Here is a 19653-nt window from a genome sequence, read left to right on the forward strand (position 1 = left end):
AAGCCTGATCTCGAGTCTCTTTTAGAATTCAGCACAAGGAGGTCAGCGTTGGCCAAATCTGCAGATATTTTCCCTTGGTTACGAGTCACATGCATCTGCACCCAGATAAGGATGCCAGGAGGCAGGTTTATGGTCTATTTTCATTGTTGTATTCATGTATTAGCACAAATTAGCCTTGATTTGCCTTGATCTCTGTAAGTCAGCACACTGTGGGGAAATCATTTATTCATCCTGCTTATAAATGAGTAGCTGGCCTGAAGTCAGCTCAATGTAATCTGTGCAGCACAGCTGTGTCGAAACTTTTATTCACAGTTACGGAAAGGAGGAATAATTTAATGATGGAAGCAACTAATTGAAATGAATGAAGGAATAAATGACTGAAGGGATGAATGAATGAATGAAGGAATGAATGAATGGATAGATGGATAGATATACAGATCGGTGGATGGATGGATAGATGGATGGATGGATGGATGGATGGATGAATGGATGGATGGATGGATGGATGGATAAACAAATGGTGGATGAATGGATGGATAAACAAATGGTGGATGGATGGATGGATGGATGGATGGATGGATGGATGGATGGATGGATTGATGGATGGATGGATAAACAAATGGTGGATGGATGGATGGATGGATGGATGGATGGGTGGATGGATAAACAAATGGGTGGATGGATGGATGGATGGATGGATGGATGGATGGATGAATAGATAGATAGATAGATAGATAGATAGATAGATAGATAGATAGATAGATAGATAGATAGATAGATAGATGGATGGATGCATGGATGGATGCATGGATGGATGTATGGATGGATGAATGGATGGATGTATGGAAGAATGAACGGATGCAGGTTTCAGATAAATAACTTCATAAACTTAATAAATAACTTAATTTAACCAATCTACATTACGCAGCATTATGCTCAGTCCAGCCCATTATAACTACTTGATGTAAATCCAGTTAACCCATCTTGCTTTAAACAGGCTTTATCATGAGACATCCATTATTGTTTCTACATTTTAGACCTACAACATTCACCCCTGAAAAAAGTGAGTTCTCTAATTCTCTAAATCTTTATTTGACTAATTTAAGTTAATTTGATACATCCCCTGTTACCCCAGGTTTAGAAGAAAACAAAACAAAAAATATAAATGTATGAAAATTTGCAAAAAAAAAAAAGAAAAGAAAAAAGGTACAATTTTTTGGGTTAAGAGCACTAAATGTCCCTGTAATTGTGGAATGGCCTACATAATTCTGTATGCGTATTATTCTTTAGTTTCCATGGTACAGCACTGGTGAATATGAATTATTAAAAAGCAACCACATTGTGTTAAAAAAAACAGACGCTACATTTGTGCTGAAGTGGTATGGAGGCACTCTGGTAATGGCTCTGTGCTAAATCTACTTCATCAGTGTCTGTACTTGGTGTTTAGGGTTTAATGACAGAGAGACCTTGCTGTTCTGCCATGGTCAGCTCTGGTCACTTCAAAAAGGCATTTTGTCTGCGTTGCCTCCTTTTTTCTCCAATCACTCTAACCGCGGCGAGCTACAAAAGCCAGCCGCGCCTATTATGGCAGCACAATGCAGGTATGCTGGGCTGAAAACCGAGGACAAGAAAGTGTGCAAATCCAGTTCACCCAACAACAATGTGTACCCTGATGGCCTAGATAGAGCATTCACGCTGTTTTATTGTCAAGGGCAATGGCAGGCTCATATTTGCCCATGCTCATTAAATGTTTGGGGCAATTACTACTTATAGTTCTCCTGACAAATGCAAAAGAGAGAGAGAGAGAGAGAGAGAGAGAGCGCGCGAGAGAGAGAGCGAGAGAGAGAGTGAGAGAGAGAGAGAGAGAGAGAGAGAGAGAGAGAGTGTGTGTGTGTGTGTGTGTGTGTGGCCCTGGACATCAAATATTCATCCATGTAAGGTCTATAATGACTATTAAAGTGGATCATTTGCATAATAATATGTACATATATAATAAGATCACATGACTCAGATGGTGACCTTTTTTATTTAATCAAAATAAAAATATACTAAAGTCAATTGCAAACAGGAAAAAAATACCTTCAATTCTGTTACATGTATAAAAAAAAATTACCATTTAACTTAATACCGTTTTAGTTTTGCATGTCTTTATGCGTCACTGACACACAGAATGCGACAAACTTATTGGTAATGTGAGAAATTTGGGAATAATTGAGTAAAGAGTTTAATGAAACATGAGCAGAGAGCCAAAAAAACAGAATAATCACACAGCACACTTTGTATATCGTCTCAGTCGACAGCTCTGAAACCTGATCGTTGTCATACTGTGCTGTTGATAGGCTTTTTTCAGCATGTAATCACTAAAGTGATTTAGATAATGTGGGGAAAAACCTTTTTCTGTCAGCTAAAAAAAAAGTAGGTAGAAGCATTAACAATAATGGAGGGAACAAACTCAAATGGGGTGTGTGAGGACTAACATGCTGTCTTTACTTCTGTCCTCTAAAGCCCACTTACAGTAGGTGTGCTGAGTCAGTACTCCATCCAATCACATTTCCAAGATGTACAATAGAGTGCCGTAGGTATAATAAGTTGGATTTTTGTAGGCCAAGCCAGAAAGTTTTTATAGCATCACCATAGTACCCTAGACAAAAAGACCATGGAGTTTTTCCTTAGGGTTTAATTTTTAGAGGAAATGCCCAACTATATGTGGTCTTTGAGGGCAGCAATCTCCTAATCAATACACAATTGTCAGACCGTATATAACTATAGAAAGGACATTATTTATGATAACACTCTCCAGTGTTTATAATCATTTATAATCCCACCCTCAAGTGTCACTCAAATGAGGATGAGGTTCCCTTTTGAGTCTGGTTCCTCTCAAGGTTTCTTCCTCTTCCATCTAAGGTAGTTTTTCCTCACTACAGTCACTTCAGTCACCTCAGGCTTGTCAACGGAAGTAAACCACAAAACGTTAACGCTATAAACAAACTATAACACAGTCAGATGACATCAAATCTCCTGATCTTTATTTTATTGCCTTATACAGATACAATCTGATCATTTTTTGCTGTTGAAAATAACTGAATGAAAAGCATGCGATTGAATAGTTTGCAAGAGCTCGTTATTAGTATAAACACAACAAGGCTGTAGTTGAGTTTTACTGTTCGGCACGATGATGTTTAAAGACCCTGAAAATTCTCTGGAGTCTCATTTCGCTACTTCTTAGCAATCGTCTTTTTTAAGACATGTAAAAACTTAAAAAAGTCACGAGTTTGATATTACTGATGTATTTTATTTTTTATAAGAAAAACGCTTGTATTTTTGTTTAATTTTGTGTTTATGACAGATCTTATTTCATGCATTTATCCAAAAACTCATCCATTGAATTCAGGACGGTGGAACCAGAAATCTTCTTTTTAAGTTTTTATGACTTTTTCCTGCAGCAAGTTAACGGTCATACCACATGGCTAGAACTAGGTAGTTTCCATTTGGTAAGTAAGACCATTAAAAGACACTCATAGATAATGATATGTGTGCTGTATGTTTAAAGGGTTTGAATATGTAACTGTATGGACAATATTGTTAAAGACAGTGAAAGATAAATGTGGCAATTACATCCTTTATCAGGAGAGTATAATAGAAACAGATAATAAACATGAATGTATAACATGTGCTCTACAGTTCATATCAAAGCTGATATACAATACAGATCCAATATGAGCTGAACTCACTTGAATAAATGCAGAGGCTATTGAATATGTGTTTGGTGTCTCAAATAACAAAAAAGGTACTGGCAAAAGATTTCAAATGAACGAATAAGCCTTACTCGATGATAATCCTTGACAAGGTCACACCATGTTTATCAGATTTGTTCAAAGCGAACTCATCCCAGACCTCACTTTGTGCAGTAGTTCCACTTTCCGCCTTAAACCCCTCTATTGTTTGAAGTGAGTTAGTGAGCGGTTCAGAAAGAGAGAAGAATGCTTAAATTAAATACTGCTTCAGTGCACCGGATCATAAAAAAACATGTCTGTCCCTGGAGCTTATTCCTACACGGGCTGCCAGTCCAACAGGGGTGTGGAAGAGAGAATCAATATTGTGGCTGTCTACTCTATAAGTGTGCTGCAGAATACGCATTCAAGTCTTTTGTCTAATCAGCAGGTTTGGTTGCGTTTAACTGAGCTCGTAAGTAACAAGTCAGTACTAAAGGTAGAATGATCTCCAAACAGCAAACCGTCAACAAGCTCCAATACCAATCTCAATTTATGTCTGTGTGTTGATTGGTCCAAAGAAATGACTTGTCCTTAAATAAATCTTTTAAATATAAGAAGAGATACTTTGTTGACTGTTAATGCTGTCGGCAGTAATGTTGGATTTGACAGAACTTTGGGGTTGAGGAAACCTTCCTGAGTGTGCAGGTAGGAATTTCAATTTGTAACGGCATTTTGTTTGTTTCATAATCTGAAATTCCATGTTATGAATTTTAGTGTCCCTCTGTATAAAGTGTCCCTCTGTAGCAGCTTTAGACAAATGACTAATGCTTATGCTTTGACTTGGCGTGTTAACAATACAGCATTTATTTCAGTACCTTCTGCATGTCATTCAGTACCTCCTGCATGTGATTTAGTACCTCCTGTATTCAATCCAGTACCTCTGGCATTCGATTCAGTACCTCTTGCATTTGATTCAGTAGCTCCTGCATTCGATTCAGTGCCTACTGCATTTGAGTCAGTGCCTACTGCATTCTATTCAGTACCTCCTGCATTCAATTCTGTACCTCCTGATTCGATTCAGTGCCTACTGCATTCGATTCAGTACCTGCTGCATTCAATTCAGTACCTTCTGCATTCGATTCAGTACATCCTGTATTTGATTCCGTACCTCCTGCATTCAACTGAGTACCTCCTGCATTTGATTCAGTGCCTACTGCATTTCATTCAGTACTTGCAGCATTCAATTCGGTAAGAAACAATATTGAATATTGTATTAATTCTGCATTGTATACACAAGTAAACACAGAAGCATCTTGGTTTTGTCCTGATAGAACACAAATTCTGTTCCAGTTTTGTTCAATCATATTTCACTGAATGTCCTTAGACTTCCAATATAAATGAGTTTCAAGTTTTATAAGTGTTGCACTCATTTATAACCACTTTTTTTATTTTTGTAAAATGGGCCACCTGTAGGGTTGGTCATAAAACCTTCTCCTTTAACATTAAACAGATGACTTCTTTTTTTATTTCCCAGTTTCCAACAGGGCACATTAACATTCAATTTCTTATGAACAGATTGGGATTTGCACAGCCGTTGGGGGTTAAATGCCTTGTTCTTGTACAGCAACAGTACTTAAAATGAAACATTGATTATTACAGTGATCAGTTCTGTGTAATAACTGCAGTCTATTGCTAATTAGCCCTCCTGCACTTTTTCACGATTGCATCATTCACGCTATGGCTGACTGCTGTGTGATTAGTGTTTTGCAGCTCTTTCGGATCTGTGAAATCTTTTTTAGCTTTTTTTTAATTTTAATTTATAAAGCAAGGCCTACTATTTAAGGTAACTTGTTAAGTATAGTAGTGACATTCTAAATTGTCCTTATTTGTTAAAAGATAAATTTCTGGAAGATATCAAAGGTGACAAACATTAAAAATAAACAATAGACGTTCAAAATCATTCAAGTCCAGGCTCTTTCAGGACATCTTTTAATTATATACATTTAATAAACAGGTTTATGAATTTGTAACGCATATTTGTTTGTTTATGTTTTTTCTGACAGTAGTTTGGCTATGAGGCAGAAAAACAGTTTATGTAAGTTTATATAAATGCCTTCCTTCTTCCGAGAGACATGAAGCTAACTACACTCTGAGGAAAATGATTTCTGCCCTCTTCCTCATACCTGAGCTTGATCTGTTAGTATTGCTGTGTGTGTGTGTGTGTGTGTGTGTGTGTGTGAGAGAGAGAGAGAGAGAGAGAGAGAGAGAGAGCACAGCCAGTTCTTACTTCCTTGACTATTATTAATGTCCCTATGTATGAGTTGTAAATAAAGAAACTATAATGTAGGCATTACTGTAAAAGATGCTGTCAGTCACCTTAAGACCCATAAGACCTGAGACTGTAATAGCCAGAATAGAAGAAGAAGAAGAATTTATTTTGTCATATAGATGTTACAGCACAGTGAAATTCTTTCTTCACATATCCCAACCAAGAGTCTTCACTGCTTGAGCCAACGCTGCCCCATTAATAATAGTGATATGGTATAAAAACCAATAGGACAGTTGAAACTTCAACTTCATGCTCACAATTAGCAACACACACTTTGATTCATTTAGTAAACATTTTTCTCAGATTTAAAGAAGCTTCTAGTTTTTACAGCTAAAAAGAGCTTGCTTTCAGAGGTTTGTTTACAAAGCATATTGTGTCCTTATTGTACTTTATAAGCTTTTTGATTCTCTACAAGCAAAACCCAAATGTAAAATATTGTGAGAACAATGAATAAGAAGAATATTTTATGTATTGTTTTTTTTTTTGTTTATCTCACCACATTTCTGTGTCTCAGTAATTTACTTGGGCATCTAGAGAGAATATCCCATCATAAATCATCATAAGTCAGTAGCGTCCTATTACAGAACCCATCTATAAGTCAGCTAAAAACAGTTCAGTTCAGTGTCGAGGGGAGATTTGGAGGGATCTCCCAAGAGACTACAGTATCTTTGTAAAAGCAGGCTATTAGTCCGAAACAGCCAATAACCGTGAGCAGAGCATCTTTAGTTTAGTGTGTGCTAGCATCTCTTTGGCAAACAACCAGTGGACACTTACAGTTTCAGAGCGAAACGGTCATGAATTTACACCGTACACATTACCACAATGAGGCTGTCTGATAGGAGCCTAAATGCAATATTGTAGCCTGCTGAGAGCACAAGCTGCACACTAACTGAGGATATATTTACAGCAACATCTGCTTTCGCCGATAAGACGTAACGATTTGGGTCGTTCCGTTTTCCCAAAGCTTGTCAGCTCACAAGTAAGAAAAACAGACATGTGCCCACAATGGAGTGAAATATATTTACACTCATTACTGTTGAAGCTGTTTTAAGTCTTAACATGCAAGGCTTTTTTCAGCATATGTATCACTGGGGATTGTGAAGAAAAAAAATCAATTTACAAAAACAAACAATGAAACATGCTTCTAAGAGAAAGTTTCTTAAAGCTTGATAAACTATATTGAGGTGCAAATGATTGTACATTTTCCACTACGTGTACTGTATGTTGTTGATATGAAGCACAAGCAGACCGATTCCGTTTCTAGCTCTTCATATTAATATTGATTTTGTGGGTTTTTTTTAAGAGTGCTGCTGTATATGCTTTATATGATGCTATATATGAAAAAATAACACAAATTCAACACACAAGTGACGCTAAAATAATCCACCAAATGTACCGGAGTATTTTTTCTGTCAATATTTTGTAAATATTCAGAAAGTTTAAGGTTTCTGGATTCATTCAGGAATTCATTAATAGCAAAAAAGTGAAAGTGTCAACTGATAATAAAGTCTTGTTTAATTATTATTAGTTATTCTACAACCTGGTCAGGAGCTGTTCCTTAATTTTCTATAACAACATGGCTGCGTATTATTAAAACTGGTAAATGTGTAGAACAGCGATACAGAGAACATCATCAATCTTACCTCTATAAATCCAGATTATTCAGACCTGTTCAGAATAAATATAGAAATTTAGATTTCATTCCTTATACTCATGCATGCAAACTGCATTCTCATGCAAACTTTAGCCTGATATATGCGATGATATATTAATATACTTGTGAAGCACTTCAGCTTGTGGACGACAAACAAATGTAATGTAAATAGTGCATAAGTGCATAGTTTAGAGACCCAAACGTACAAAACACAACAGCAAAATAAATACACAACAAAACCGAAAAACCCAAACAACAATAATTAAAAAAAAGAATAATAATAATAAATAACAACAAAATAAAAAACACAATAAAATAAAAAAAATTAATGAAATAAAAAAAACACAACCAAAGGTTAATAAACATAACAAAAGCACAAACAAAACAAAAGCAAAAACACAACAACAAAATCAAAAATCACAACCACAAGGTTCTAAAACATAATTACAAAATTAAAAACACAACAGCAAATCCAAATAGTGTTTTTTTATATATTTTGCTGTTGTGTTTCTTTTCTATTTTTTGTTGTGTTTTGATTTAATGTTTGTATTTAATGTCGCTGTTGTTTGCACTTTATGACCATCGTAGCAAACAGCGTGAAAGACGCTTCCATAAAAGAAAACACTCCACATTCCTACACCCACATCTTTCCACATCTTGCACACTTCTGTCTAACAGAAGCATAGAGACATGATGCAGAGACTTTTCATTTATAACATAGTCAGCCTGGTCTCTTTCTCCAACTCTGTCTGAAATCTGAAGAATGCAAAAAATACATACATTCATAAAGAATTTGAAAAATGTCTATCTATCTATCTATCTATCTATCTATCTATCTATCTATCTATCTATCTATCTATCTATCTATCTATCTATCTATCTATCTATCTATCTATCTATCCATCTATCCATCTATCCATCCAATATAAAAAGTCTTCCTACTTCAGCCTGAGCAAAATCTAGCATTTAACCTTGGATGGAAATAGCAGTGTCCCACATTTTAAGATGTCCCATCCCTCTTTCTGGCCCATGGATAAAGTTAGTTGTACCCTTAAATGGGACTATGTAAGTTATTACATGAGAGAAGGATTGGTCAAGGGCAAGTCAGCCTGGTAAAATAACTTATTAACGCAAGAATGTCCAGAAGCACAGGAGCTTTATTTGGATTAAAATCCAGGCTTTGGGGATATAAAGTCAGATATATTCGAACATGGAGAAATAATTAGCCGTATCATTTAGGAACAGAGATTGTTTCGGTTCTCATGGAACCGAATTTTTTATTTTTATTATTATTTCTGGAAGCAGATGCTCCTCTGTGTTTCACAAAGTAATAAGCAAAAAATTGGTGTGAGGATATTTCAGCAGAAACAAGCAGATGTGCAGGGAGATGAAAGAATGTGGTGTAGCAGAATGGCTTCACAAATTCCCCGGAAGACATGCAAATTATTCTTCATTTGCTTTTGTTTGACTTGGGGGGGAAGGTAAAAATAAATAAATAAATAAATAAATAAATAAATAAATAAATAAATAAATAGAAAAAGGAAAACTGTATAGGGTTTAATCAGCTTCAAAGCTTTGAATCCCCCCATAAGGATAGTGCACAGTTAAGAACAAATACTAGTGCAAATACTAATGTGTAAGAACGGAGTGTCAATAAATGTATATGTGAGATTGTTCATAAAATGCTGACAATTTAATTATTCAAAAACTGGCTTTGATTTCAATTTACTCCATAATTGTGAATCTAATGACTTACTGAATGATACAATACTTATTGAGGAGGAGTAATATAGTGTTCAGTCTCACACACACACTCTCTCTCTCTCACACACACACACACACACACACACACACACACACACACACACACACACACACACACACACACACAGCAAATCATGCAGTGTAAATATTTCCAAACTGACTGTACCTTCACCTGTTGTATAATAAGTAATGTTGGTATATTTGGTGAACCTAATAGTAAGAAACAAATTCTGCCCTCTACTGGGAAACAGATCACACCAGCTTGGTCAGATCACACCAGGATCACATTAACTATAAAATAAATGATGTACATCATTTTAAACATAATTTCCTCCTGAACATTATCTGTTACCTGCATTAATGCTTTCTATTAACACATTAGGCCCAAGTTGGAATTATTTACTACTTTCCAACTACTTGTCCTTTAATAAGTAAAGATGACATATAGCTATAACATATTAATTAAACAACTAGAAATTTCGCATGTGCTTGAAATAAAGTTTCTAGAGATTATTTAGATGCTATACACAGTCAAAGAATAGTATACATATTCCCAAGCTGTATATTTTTACCAAGCAGACACAGTCTTTCTCCTGTTGGCAAAGCTGTTCTAAAAGGTGTGAAACACATTCTCCAATCACATTAACTCTCGCGCCAACCGATTCACTGATAGCAACTCAGCACACAGACGCCTCTAAATGGATTGTCCAGACAACTGTTTTCCCTTTTCTCTGAACCTTATATGGCTTCCCTTCCCTTTTAACCCAATCATAGGCTTTTTTCCTGACTCTTGACCACACCTACACCAAAAATTTCAAGTAAGCAAATCCCAACTGGTTCCCAACACAGAATATTAGTGCATTACATCAGAAATGCAGCAACCTCTGTTTCTTTAATATTCAGTGTAGTGCACTTTAGGTCCAGTAAGGAACCGTTTGGGATTCAGTCGAGGGCTGCTTTCTACAAGCAATGTCTCAGGGTATCTACGAGTGTGTAGCAAACAGATGTGCTGCAATTATTGCCTTGGCAGGTGCAGATAAATGAGCTCTGTGCTTTTCATACACACAGAAACAAAAATGCTTAGAACTGTACTAAACAGGATGCAAAATTAAGCAACAGATTTCATAGTCCATAAAATGAACAGAATAAATATAGCATCATGCAGCAAGAATTTAAATAATCTACTACTTACTCAAACACTAACCGGGGATCCCAGAATATCCTGCCGCTTTATATCTATGACTTGGCATTCATTTAGTTGTACACTTACTCAACTATTCACTTTCTCATTCACTTACTCAGTGTTTATAAACGAAAGTTGGTTGGTGTGAATGGCTCATAATTACGAGACGGTCGATTCGATGGTAGTATGAGGGATGTAGGTTTAGACACGGTCATAGCTTGTCTTTCTGGGCTGTTGGGGCACGTTGTGGGTGAGACTAATGCAAGTTTGAAGTCATTCAATTATAGCGTCGAAAATCAAACAGGAAAGCCCGCCAACACAGCAGATAGGAGATTAAAGGGGTATTAGAAGATCTCTTTATGTGGTGATAAACCCAGTTAGAATGTACATATGTGAGGCATGAAGCCAGCTCCAAAAGTCATGTAATCAATGGGACTTTTACTCCATATAGAAGATTTAAGACCAAAAATGATTAATGTAATGCATTGCATTACTATTCCTATTACAATATTTAGTGATTATACAGTTAACATAACATATCATATACAAATAAAACTCATAGGATTGATCAGGGTTCAAAACAACCTCACTCTGCACAGAACCAATATATTATTAGTTCTGTTCCTAGTCTTTAAACCACAAAGCCTTATTTCTAATAAGGTTGATACTATAAAATAAATCCAAATACAATATTATGTAAAAAAAAAAAAAAAAAAAAAAAAAAAAAAAAGAGAGAGAGAGAGAGAGAGAGAGAGAGAGAGAGAGAGAGAGAGAGAGAGAGAGAGAGAGAAAGAGAGAGAGAGAGAGAGAGAGAGAGAGAGAGAGGCTAGCTTGCTAAATTCCCATGTTTAGCCTGGGCTTGCTTTTCTCAACAACAAACAGTAGTTCCTTTCTAATGCAAATTTTATCTCAATTTTCCTTTTCTACTCTTTGTAGTACCTAACTGGAACCCTAAGGCCACATATATGCATGACATCTTGAGAAATACTGGCTTTTAGTGACTTTAATTTGCTTGATTCTCAGCTGAAACCTTGCAACTCATGCAGGACAGCGTGTACAAAATGATTCACTCAATGAAATCAGGCAAGGAGTGATGTTAAACCCAAACTGCTAAAAATGGCAAAATAAAATGTATCAGTATTTCAAACTGTTCTAATAATACACCATCTGTCCATATGTCACCCGTTATCACGTACTACATTCGGAGAAAAATATGTTCCAGCTTTAGGCACAAAAAAAGTCAGGCTATACAAGAAAGAGAGAGAGAGAGAGAGAGAGAGAGAGAGAGAGAGAGAGAGAGAGAGACTGAAATGATATTAGGACTGAATCAGGTTGGAGATTTATATGTATCCTGCTGAACAGCTAATGCATTTATTTATCCTCTAACATGAAGGGATGCTAGCGAATGATAGATGATAGTCACCCGTTTTATCTGTTTTGTGGGGTTCCTATTTTTACCCAGTCATGTTGAAAACTCTGTAAAATTGATATAGAGTGGTTTTAGATATCTAGCTTTTTGGGTGCTGACCTGCAGCATGTAAATTGTTGTACTGACTAGCATGCTAACACTATCCAACCAATACACAGAGGACACAGATCCGGTAAAAATCTGGCCATTTTGTTCGTTACTTATACACTCTATAGATAGCAAGATGTTAATGGCGTAGTTTTCATCTATGGACACTAATCTCAAAGCCAGACCCATGTAATCTAAATAGCATGTTTCTCATTAGGTTTCTGTAATACTGATGCAGTATTTAATTATATCCTCACAGTCATAAATGCTGCAAATACATCCCAGGGATTCTAACATAAAATACAGTTTGTCACTGGTGTCATTGGTAAAGAGACAACAGGTTTGTCAGTACATCATTGGTGTTATTATTATTTTGGCATACCACTTAGCGTTTATCAAGAGATTATCTTGAGATTTGCCTTGAGATCAACACAGCTCATGTTATCGAAAGTATCTGGCGGTAGTTTTTTTTCTCTCAGAGAAAATTTCTAACATTCCCAAGTTTGAAAATGTTGCATGAATGCAAATTATGATAGCTACACCTAACAATTATTCTCACACGCTGTCTGCTGCAATTCTCTTTTCTTCCAGGCTTTTCTTTAAAAAATAATTTACTACTTCAGTTTTACTATTCAAACTACAAAATGCAGTCCAGAGCATTGCCTTGAATACCCTTGAATGTGTATTGACTCACCGTTTGAATTGAAATAACCTACAGCTATTGTATAGTAGAGGCACACAAATCCCCAAGGTTATATCCTCTTGTTTATGGAACGTTCCATAAAAAATCTGTCATTTTAAGTAAATACAGTGGAATTTTGCCATCAGGGATTGCTTTAAGGAATTATGTTGAAGTATACAATGAGAGAACACAAAACACACAACCTTCCAATAACTTGCCTCTGCACACAACTGCTATAACCAATGGCAACATATTTCAGGAAATAATCTACAAAAAAAATATCATTACTGCAAAGATGGAGAATGTTCATTGTGTAATACGTCATCATTTACTACCTTTTCTATACCGACTCTACACACACTCTCACACACGCACGCACACAGACACGTGCTTCGAAATTCTGCAGTGCATAAAGTAAAGAGCATGTGATCCGAATTCATCTTGAATCCTGAATCTAGCAAGCTTGAAAACCAGGAAATGAAATTGCAATTATTATCTTTGAGAGATCTTCATTCTACAAGCTTCAAATGCACAGTAGAGATTTCTTCTAAAATTCTGAGACATTGTGACGATGAATCAGGTTTCGACCACAGCAGTGTAAACAACAGCTGCCCTTTGCCTCTTTTAACCTCTGTGTATGAAAACTGATACCAAATAACTAGCCACAAGCTCCAAGGTAAAAGCTAGAACTCATTGAGGATCAAGATCTCATAGTACCAAACATGGACAGACACTTTGTTGTATAATTACATTTTTCAGTGATCATAAAAAAGAACCACAGCACTTGCTTATTATTATATTGACACTGACTTACCAACACGAATGAAGTTAGCGGCTAAGAAGAAGTTCCAGTGTTGGCTCCGGCAAGAATCGCTGTCATTTGTGAAGCCCCATGATTTCATTGATAGACTTGGAGACTCAGTGCCCATGCTGAGTCCTCCAGACTGTAGGGATGTATTCAAAGACACTGTATCCATTTTTGAAGAAGGAATCTCAAGTTGGAGAAGAATGTTTAAGGGCACAGGTGAACGAAAAAAGTATGCATCAAACTACTTTATGATCCTGTATCACTGGTTTCAGACAACGTTAACTGAAGACCTCCATAAAATGTTACACCGTAGACAGAATGGACTTTCAGACTGTCAAAATCTCCACCCAGACAGAAGCCGGCAGTTCACTGGACTTTCAGCAGATGTTCTCATGGAGCCTGCAGTTGTTAAATGTCTGGAGATTTCAGGATGACTGGTTGGGGTTGACGGGCTGATGAGGGTGATAAGGTGAGGTTATCTCGAAATCCTTCCCAGCTGTTTCCACTGAATTTTAGCTCCCAGGCAAATGGCCACGGCTAGGACAAGCTGGAACAAGTCAGCACCTGAAGACAAATGACAGTAGTTCTGTTTTGACAATAGTTTGACCAAGGTTTTGTATTTGATTGACATATGTCAAGAAAATGCTTGAAAGAAAATAGTTTTTATTGTGACACAAAGGTTCATTAAGTACTGCAAAAATAAAAAAAAAACACACATTTGTTAGCTGCATAGGATTGCATAACCCCCCTTTACCAATATTTGTTAAAACCAATGCAAGTCTTCTGGGATATGGCTCTATCAGTGTTGTGCATCTGTATCATATTTCATGCTATTCTTTGTTGCAAAATTGATCAAGCTGTATAATATGCAATGGAGACTGTTAATGGACTGCAGTTGGTCTGAGTTTTGAATGGAACATTGGAGCATATTCAGGTTCTTGGTATGATTTTTGGCTGTTTGAAGGTGAATCTCTGCAGCAGTTTCAAGTCTCTTGTGAACTGGAAATGGTTTTCTACAAGCACTAACCTGTATCTGGCTCTTGCTCTCAACTAGTTTCCCAGGGCTTACAATTGAAAAGCAGCTAAAAAACATGATGCTGCCACCACCATGCTGTGCTGAAGGGTTCTTTCTTGTTTATGGGCTGCTTGCCTGACTAATGCCCTTCTTATCTAATTAATGACTGGGGTAGATAGCCTCCTTTGGCAAAATGTATCATGAACGGCTACAAAACTACTAAATCGCTTATTTGTGATAAACTCCACATCATATGAAAGGCTGGTGCATTCCTGACATCACCTTTTTATTTTAATTTAGATCATAACTCAACAATGCTAAACACTTTTATTTATTTCCTGACATCTACAAGCTCCTGATCCTATCCGCTTTCATTTCCAGTATTCCTGTCATCCTGAAATACAGAAGCTCCTACCTCTACTATCACCTGCTCACCTGCTGAAGTCTATAAGCTCCTGCCATGCTATTCGTTAATTAAATGACTGCTGTCGATGACCAAGAAGTAAGCTGTTATGGTTAGTATTTTAAAAAGAGAATTGTTAGACTATATAATCTGATGCTAAACAGCTGGAAGATGAACTCCTATCTGTTCCTCTTAAGGTTGCTGCCTTGCTCAGTGGGTGTTTAGACGTTTGATTTCTTTGATTTAGACGTTTGAAGTTCTTTAATAAACTCATTCATTCATTCATTCATTTTCTACCGCTTATCCGAACTACCTCGGGTCACGGGGAGCCTGTGCCTATCTCAGGCGTCATCGGGCATCAAGGCAGGACACACCCTGGACGGAGTGCCAACCCAGCGCAGGGCACACACACTCTCATTCACTCACGCAATCACACACTACGAACAATTTTCCAGAGATGCCAATCAACCTACCATGCATGTCTTTGGACCGGGGGAGGAAACCGGAGTACCCGGAGGAAACCCCCGAGGCACGGGGAGAACATGCAAACTCCACACACACAAGGCGGAGGCGGGAATCGAACCTCGACCCTGGAGGTGTGAGGCGAATGTGCTAACCACTAAGCCACCGTGCCCCCCGCTCTTTAATAAACTATTTTATAATATTATCTTTTGTTCTGTTTTAAAGTTTCATTCCAGTTGAATTCCACCAGTGTAAGATCTGAGAACACTTAAAAAACACTGGTCTGGTCTGGTCTGGTTGTATAACTAAAAACAGTGTCTAATTGCATACTGTAGAACAGTTTGCCTGCTTCAAATTGCACACTTGTCCCTGTCTTTGAGAGAATTCCTTCTTTCCAGGGAGGATTAGAGAGCGTGTGCACAGCATTGTAAAATTGATGAGTGAGTGACAATTTAATGGAACCCATCCCTCTTTCACAGGTTGGGGATTTCAGTCTTCTGAGAAAAAAGGTGAAGTCTCCTTCTCCAGTCAGACACCACCACCCCTACACACCCCTACCACCAACTTCACTCCCAAACACACACACACACACACGCTGTTTTTATACAACCAGTATGTATCAGTCATATGTATTAAGGATCAAAATTGTAGAGTACAACAATTTCAGTTCCATTACACAACATCTCACAGACGATCGCTTTTCTGGCTTAGTCAAAACATAAACTCATCCACTTCCACCCTGCCGAACAATGGGACACTGTTGTGACAGGACAAGTTTAGGCCTGAGGGCCACACGGAGACATGTTAGCAAACACAACACCTGGATACTCTCAGAGGAAAAAAAAACAACAACCCTAACGATCTAACCATTCCCCTACCCAGCAAAGTATGACAAATATGTCTGATGTTTAAAACCCATTTTTAAATTCTGAACTAAAACCAGGATATAAATTATGTACTAATATCACACAATTTAACCAAATCCCATTTGGACTTCCAGGCCTTACAGATCATACTAATTTAAAACTCAAGCTTTCTGAAGAACTCATTATTGCTTCACTGAACAGGAAAGAAAGTGAGAAGATGTTTGACACTACTAAAAAGAAACTTTCAGGGAACAAAAACAACACAAATGGAAAGCTGATCTTGATCGTGGCACTACATTTCTTTGCAGAAAGTGTGAAATGGAGATATCTGGCAGGTTTTAAATTGCTGTGCATTATGTTTCGATGTAAGGTGAGCTGGCACAAGGAAACACAATGATCCTCGTTTGAACCTTGCTCTCACCTGCCTCTGTACAAAATCTCCCTCTAAACCTGAAACAAAGCCTTTTGTGTCTTCAACTCATCTGCTGCTGACAGATATGCAAAAGTTTTCAGCTCCTCATTCTCATGCAGCTATAGTAAATTATAGAGGCTGTTATTTTAGAAAAGGATAGTTAAATGGGTGCATTTTAGAAGAAAGTGTATGCAGAAATATCTGAATATCATTTGAATAGAAACAAATTTCCTGTTTAACGGCTTACACTTTTAGCTTATCATACTGTGTATTGTTCAGTGAATACACAGCTACAACAAATCTGTCCTTTTGAGTGAGATTAGAAATGACAGGAAGGAAGATTTGTCATAACACACTTCACATTTAAAGAGGTGTGGAAAATTGTACATGTGACAATTTTCTACCAGTGTTTATAGTGTACAGTTAAACATTAGCAGCTATTCAACAATCGAAGCTGCCGTACTCGATTATGTAACAAAAATATCACTTTCATCGTTGTACTGCCATTAAGGTAATGTGGAAAGCACAAAGGAAACACGTGAAGCTGGACATTTTCTCTTTTAAGCGTTCCTAATTTCCTCTTATGAGGCAACAAACCTACGTCACTCACGCATCGTCCAACATACGACTAATTCAGCTCAAAGCATGTCATACTTATCATCTGTATTGAGTCATATCGAGCCCATTCCCAGGTCATACCATGCGTGAGCTGTACTCAGAGATTATGATAAGAGATTACTTGATACTTAAGAACACTTAAAGGTGCAGGTTGGTTATTTTGTTTATCGCCTACATTTTTAGTAAATATCTCATTCTTAAAGGTTTGCCATCGCACTAGCAGTTCACCAGCTGGCAACCTGGAGTTTTCTCTGTAACTCCGAGTCATTCGCTGGCACACAGTGCAGCCAACACAATAAGGCTTTTCATTACCTTTCAACCAACCGGTTCATGTTGCACCTCACAATGCAGGCTTCAAGACAAAAAAAAACACTTTGTCATTCATAGGCTAATTCAAAGCCTGATTTTATTTTATTTTATTTTATTTTTTAGAAGCTCACAAGCTGGACTTCAAAGAAAGGTATCTAAAAAACTCTAAAAAACTATTCTGTCTCAACCGGTAGAGATTTAAGTAAATGTGGCATGCTGTACACTTTTAAAATGACATAATTGGAGGGGTGTTTCATGTCTAAGTACATGAGTTAACGTCTAATTTATGGGTGCCAGAGTCGCAGTTTGGCCTGAAGCTCTGTTCCTGGCAGAAACAATCACTGCCAGTTCATGACAGAATGGAAGAAACTTTGAAAGTAAACAAAAAACGAAAAGAAAAACTTCTGATCCATTGAGAGTTCGCTCACCTGAAAGCTCTCCTTGTTATTCTCTTTCTCTTTTCTCTGTGTGCTTACAGGTAAGGGATATAGAGTTTCAGAGCAGTGAAGCCCCTACAGTCAAAACCCAAACCATCAGAGATCCAGCTCCACAGATACACCTGGACATTCATGTTATCACTTCACAATATCTTGACATAAAAAGAAAAATCATAGGATATCAGATCACTTTACCTTTGTCAGGTACACAAGAGTCAGTCTTCCTGGGGCAGGCACCGGTAAATCCCAGAGTGAATGTGTAATAGTGATAGTGAAACACACACTCCTCAGGCTATTCCACTCCTTTTGCACTGAATATGCTTTTTGATTTCCATGAATATAAAATGTACTGTTCTATGTTCCACGTTTCAGGTAAAGGAAGCTGAAGTCATCTGAAAGTTCTTTGTCCACAGTGGGTGTTCCCATATGGGGTAACAACTGTGTCAACACCGGACAAGTAAAGGCAAAAGAGTCTTCACAAGAGAGGGGCGGGCAACGGGGTGGGGCGCAGAGAACAGGAGCACATGGGAAAGGTGCTAAAATCTTGTGTAGAAGATTACTCAAGACAAAAAAACAAAGGCAGACGATCGATTCAACCGGCTTCGCTTCTCACCAGCTGCTAAGACGTCTTCTAGCTCCACTATTTCATACCTAGTTGTCATCCAGCATATGACTCTGTTCCCCTCAGCCTCTTTAGAGAACATAGAGTTTGCAGTACACATTCAATCAGGATTTCTCATGCAGTTTGTACCACCGTAAATATAATACAATTAAAAGACGCTTTAAAAGGAAATAGATCAAGGATTGAAGCGCTTTTAGTGTCTGTCGACAGGACAAAGTCCTGCCTGTACCTCCCTATGATTTTACTGCAGTCGTACAAAACATGGAACTGTGAACATGGAAGAAAGAGTTTGCACTTTCCCTCTAATTAAAACCAGTTTGGGCTGTAAATCATATACAGAAGGATTGTATGTTCACCAACAAAATGACACATTGTGTAAAAGTTTTTCCAATCTAATTAAAAAGTAACATCCGTCGTTTTTTCTTTTTCTTTCTTTCTCTTTTTTTTTCTTTGATAGATTTACTCGGGTCAAAAATGGCCAAACCAGTGTCACTCCCTTCGCAAACATGGCAGCTTGATATAGCTGTACTGAAGTTTTAAATTTAGTAAAACCTGTAGATAAAGAAGCGTGTAAAAAATAAAAAGTAGTGCTTGTCTGCTACCAGGACTGTAAACATCTAGTACAAAATAGGAACATGTTGAAACCAAAAATAAAAAATAAAAAAAAAAAAAAGGAAAAGAAAAAGAACAAAAAAAAACATACCTCAGCAAGCCTGTAGTTTGTATCAATTGAAATCCAACTTCTGTTGTTTTAACCTGTTCACTATTTAACTTCTCACTGCAAGAGATCTCATGTATATTCTAGTTTAAAAAAAAACTCTGCCTCTCCTCAAGTGTAAACAGTGGCCATACTTTCTTGA

The 19653-nt window shown here is 37.2% G+C and overlaps 1 protein-coding gene across 4 annotated transcripts in view; it reads right to left on the bottom strand.

The window, feature by feature from the left end:
* The window catches only part of plch2a (phospholipase C, eta 2a), a 127112-nt gene extending 107459 nt beyond the window's left edge, over nt 1-19653 (bottom strand). For 3 of the 4 annotated variants that reach the window (XM_060881408.1, XM_060881406.1, XM_060881409.1), the window contains exons 1-2: nt 18367-18896; nt 13656-14213 (exon numbers count right to left, since the gene is read on the bottom strand). In XM_060881408.1, the coding sequence (XP_060737391.1) occupies nt 13656-13818 (163 nt within the window). In that variant the 5' untranslated portion in view covers nt 13819-14213; nt 18367-18896. Of the gene's footprint in view, nt 1-13655; nt 14214-18366; nt 18897-19496 lie in introns of those variants that run through there. The other variant, XM_060881407.1, reaches the window with a different exon arrangement.

The sequence above is a fragment of the Tachysurus vachellii genome, chromosome 11 (assembly GCF_030014155.1).
Source record: "Tachysurus vachellii isolate PV-2020 chromosome 11, HZAU_Pvac_v1, whole genome shotgun sequence".
NCBI classification, from domain to species: Eukaryota; Metazoa; Chordata; class Actinopteri; order Siluriformes; family Bagridae; genus Tachysurus; species Tachysurus vachellii.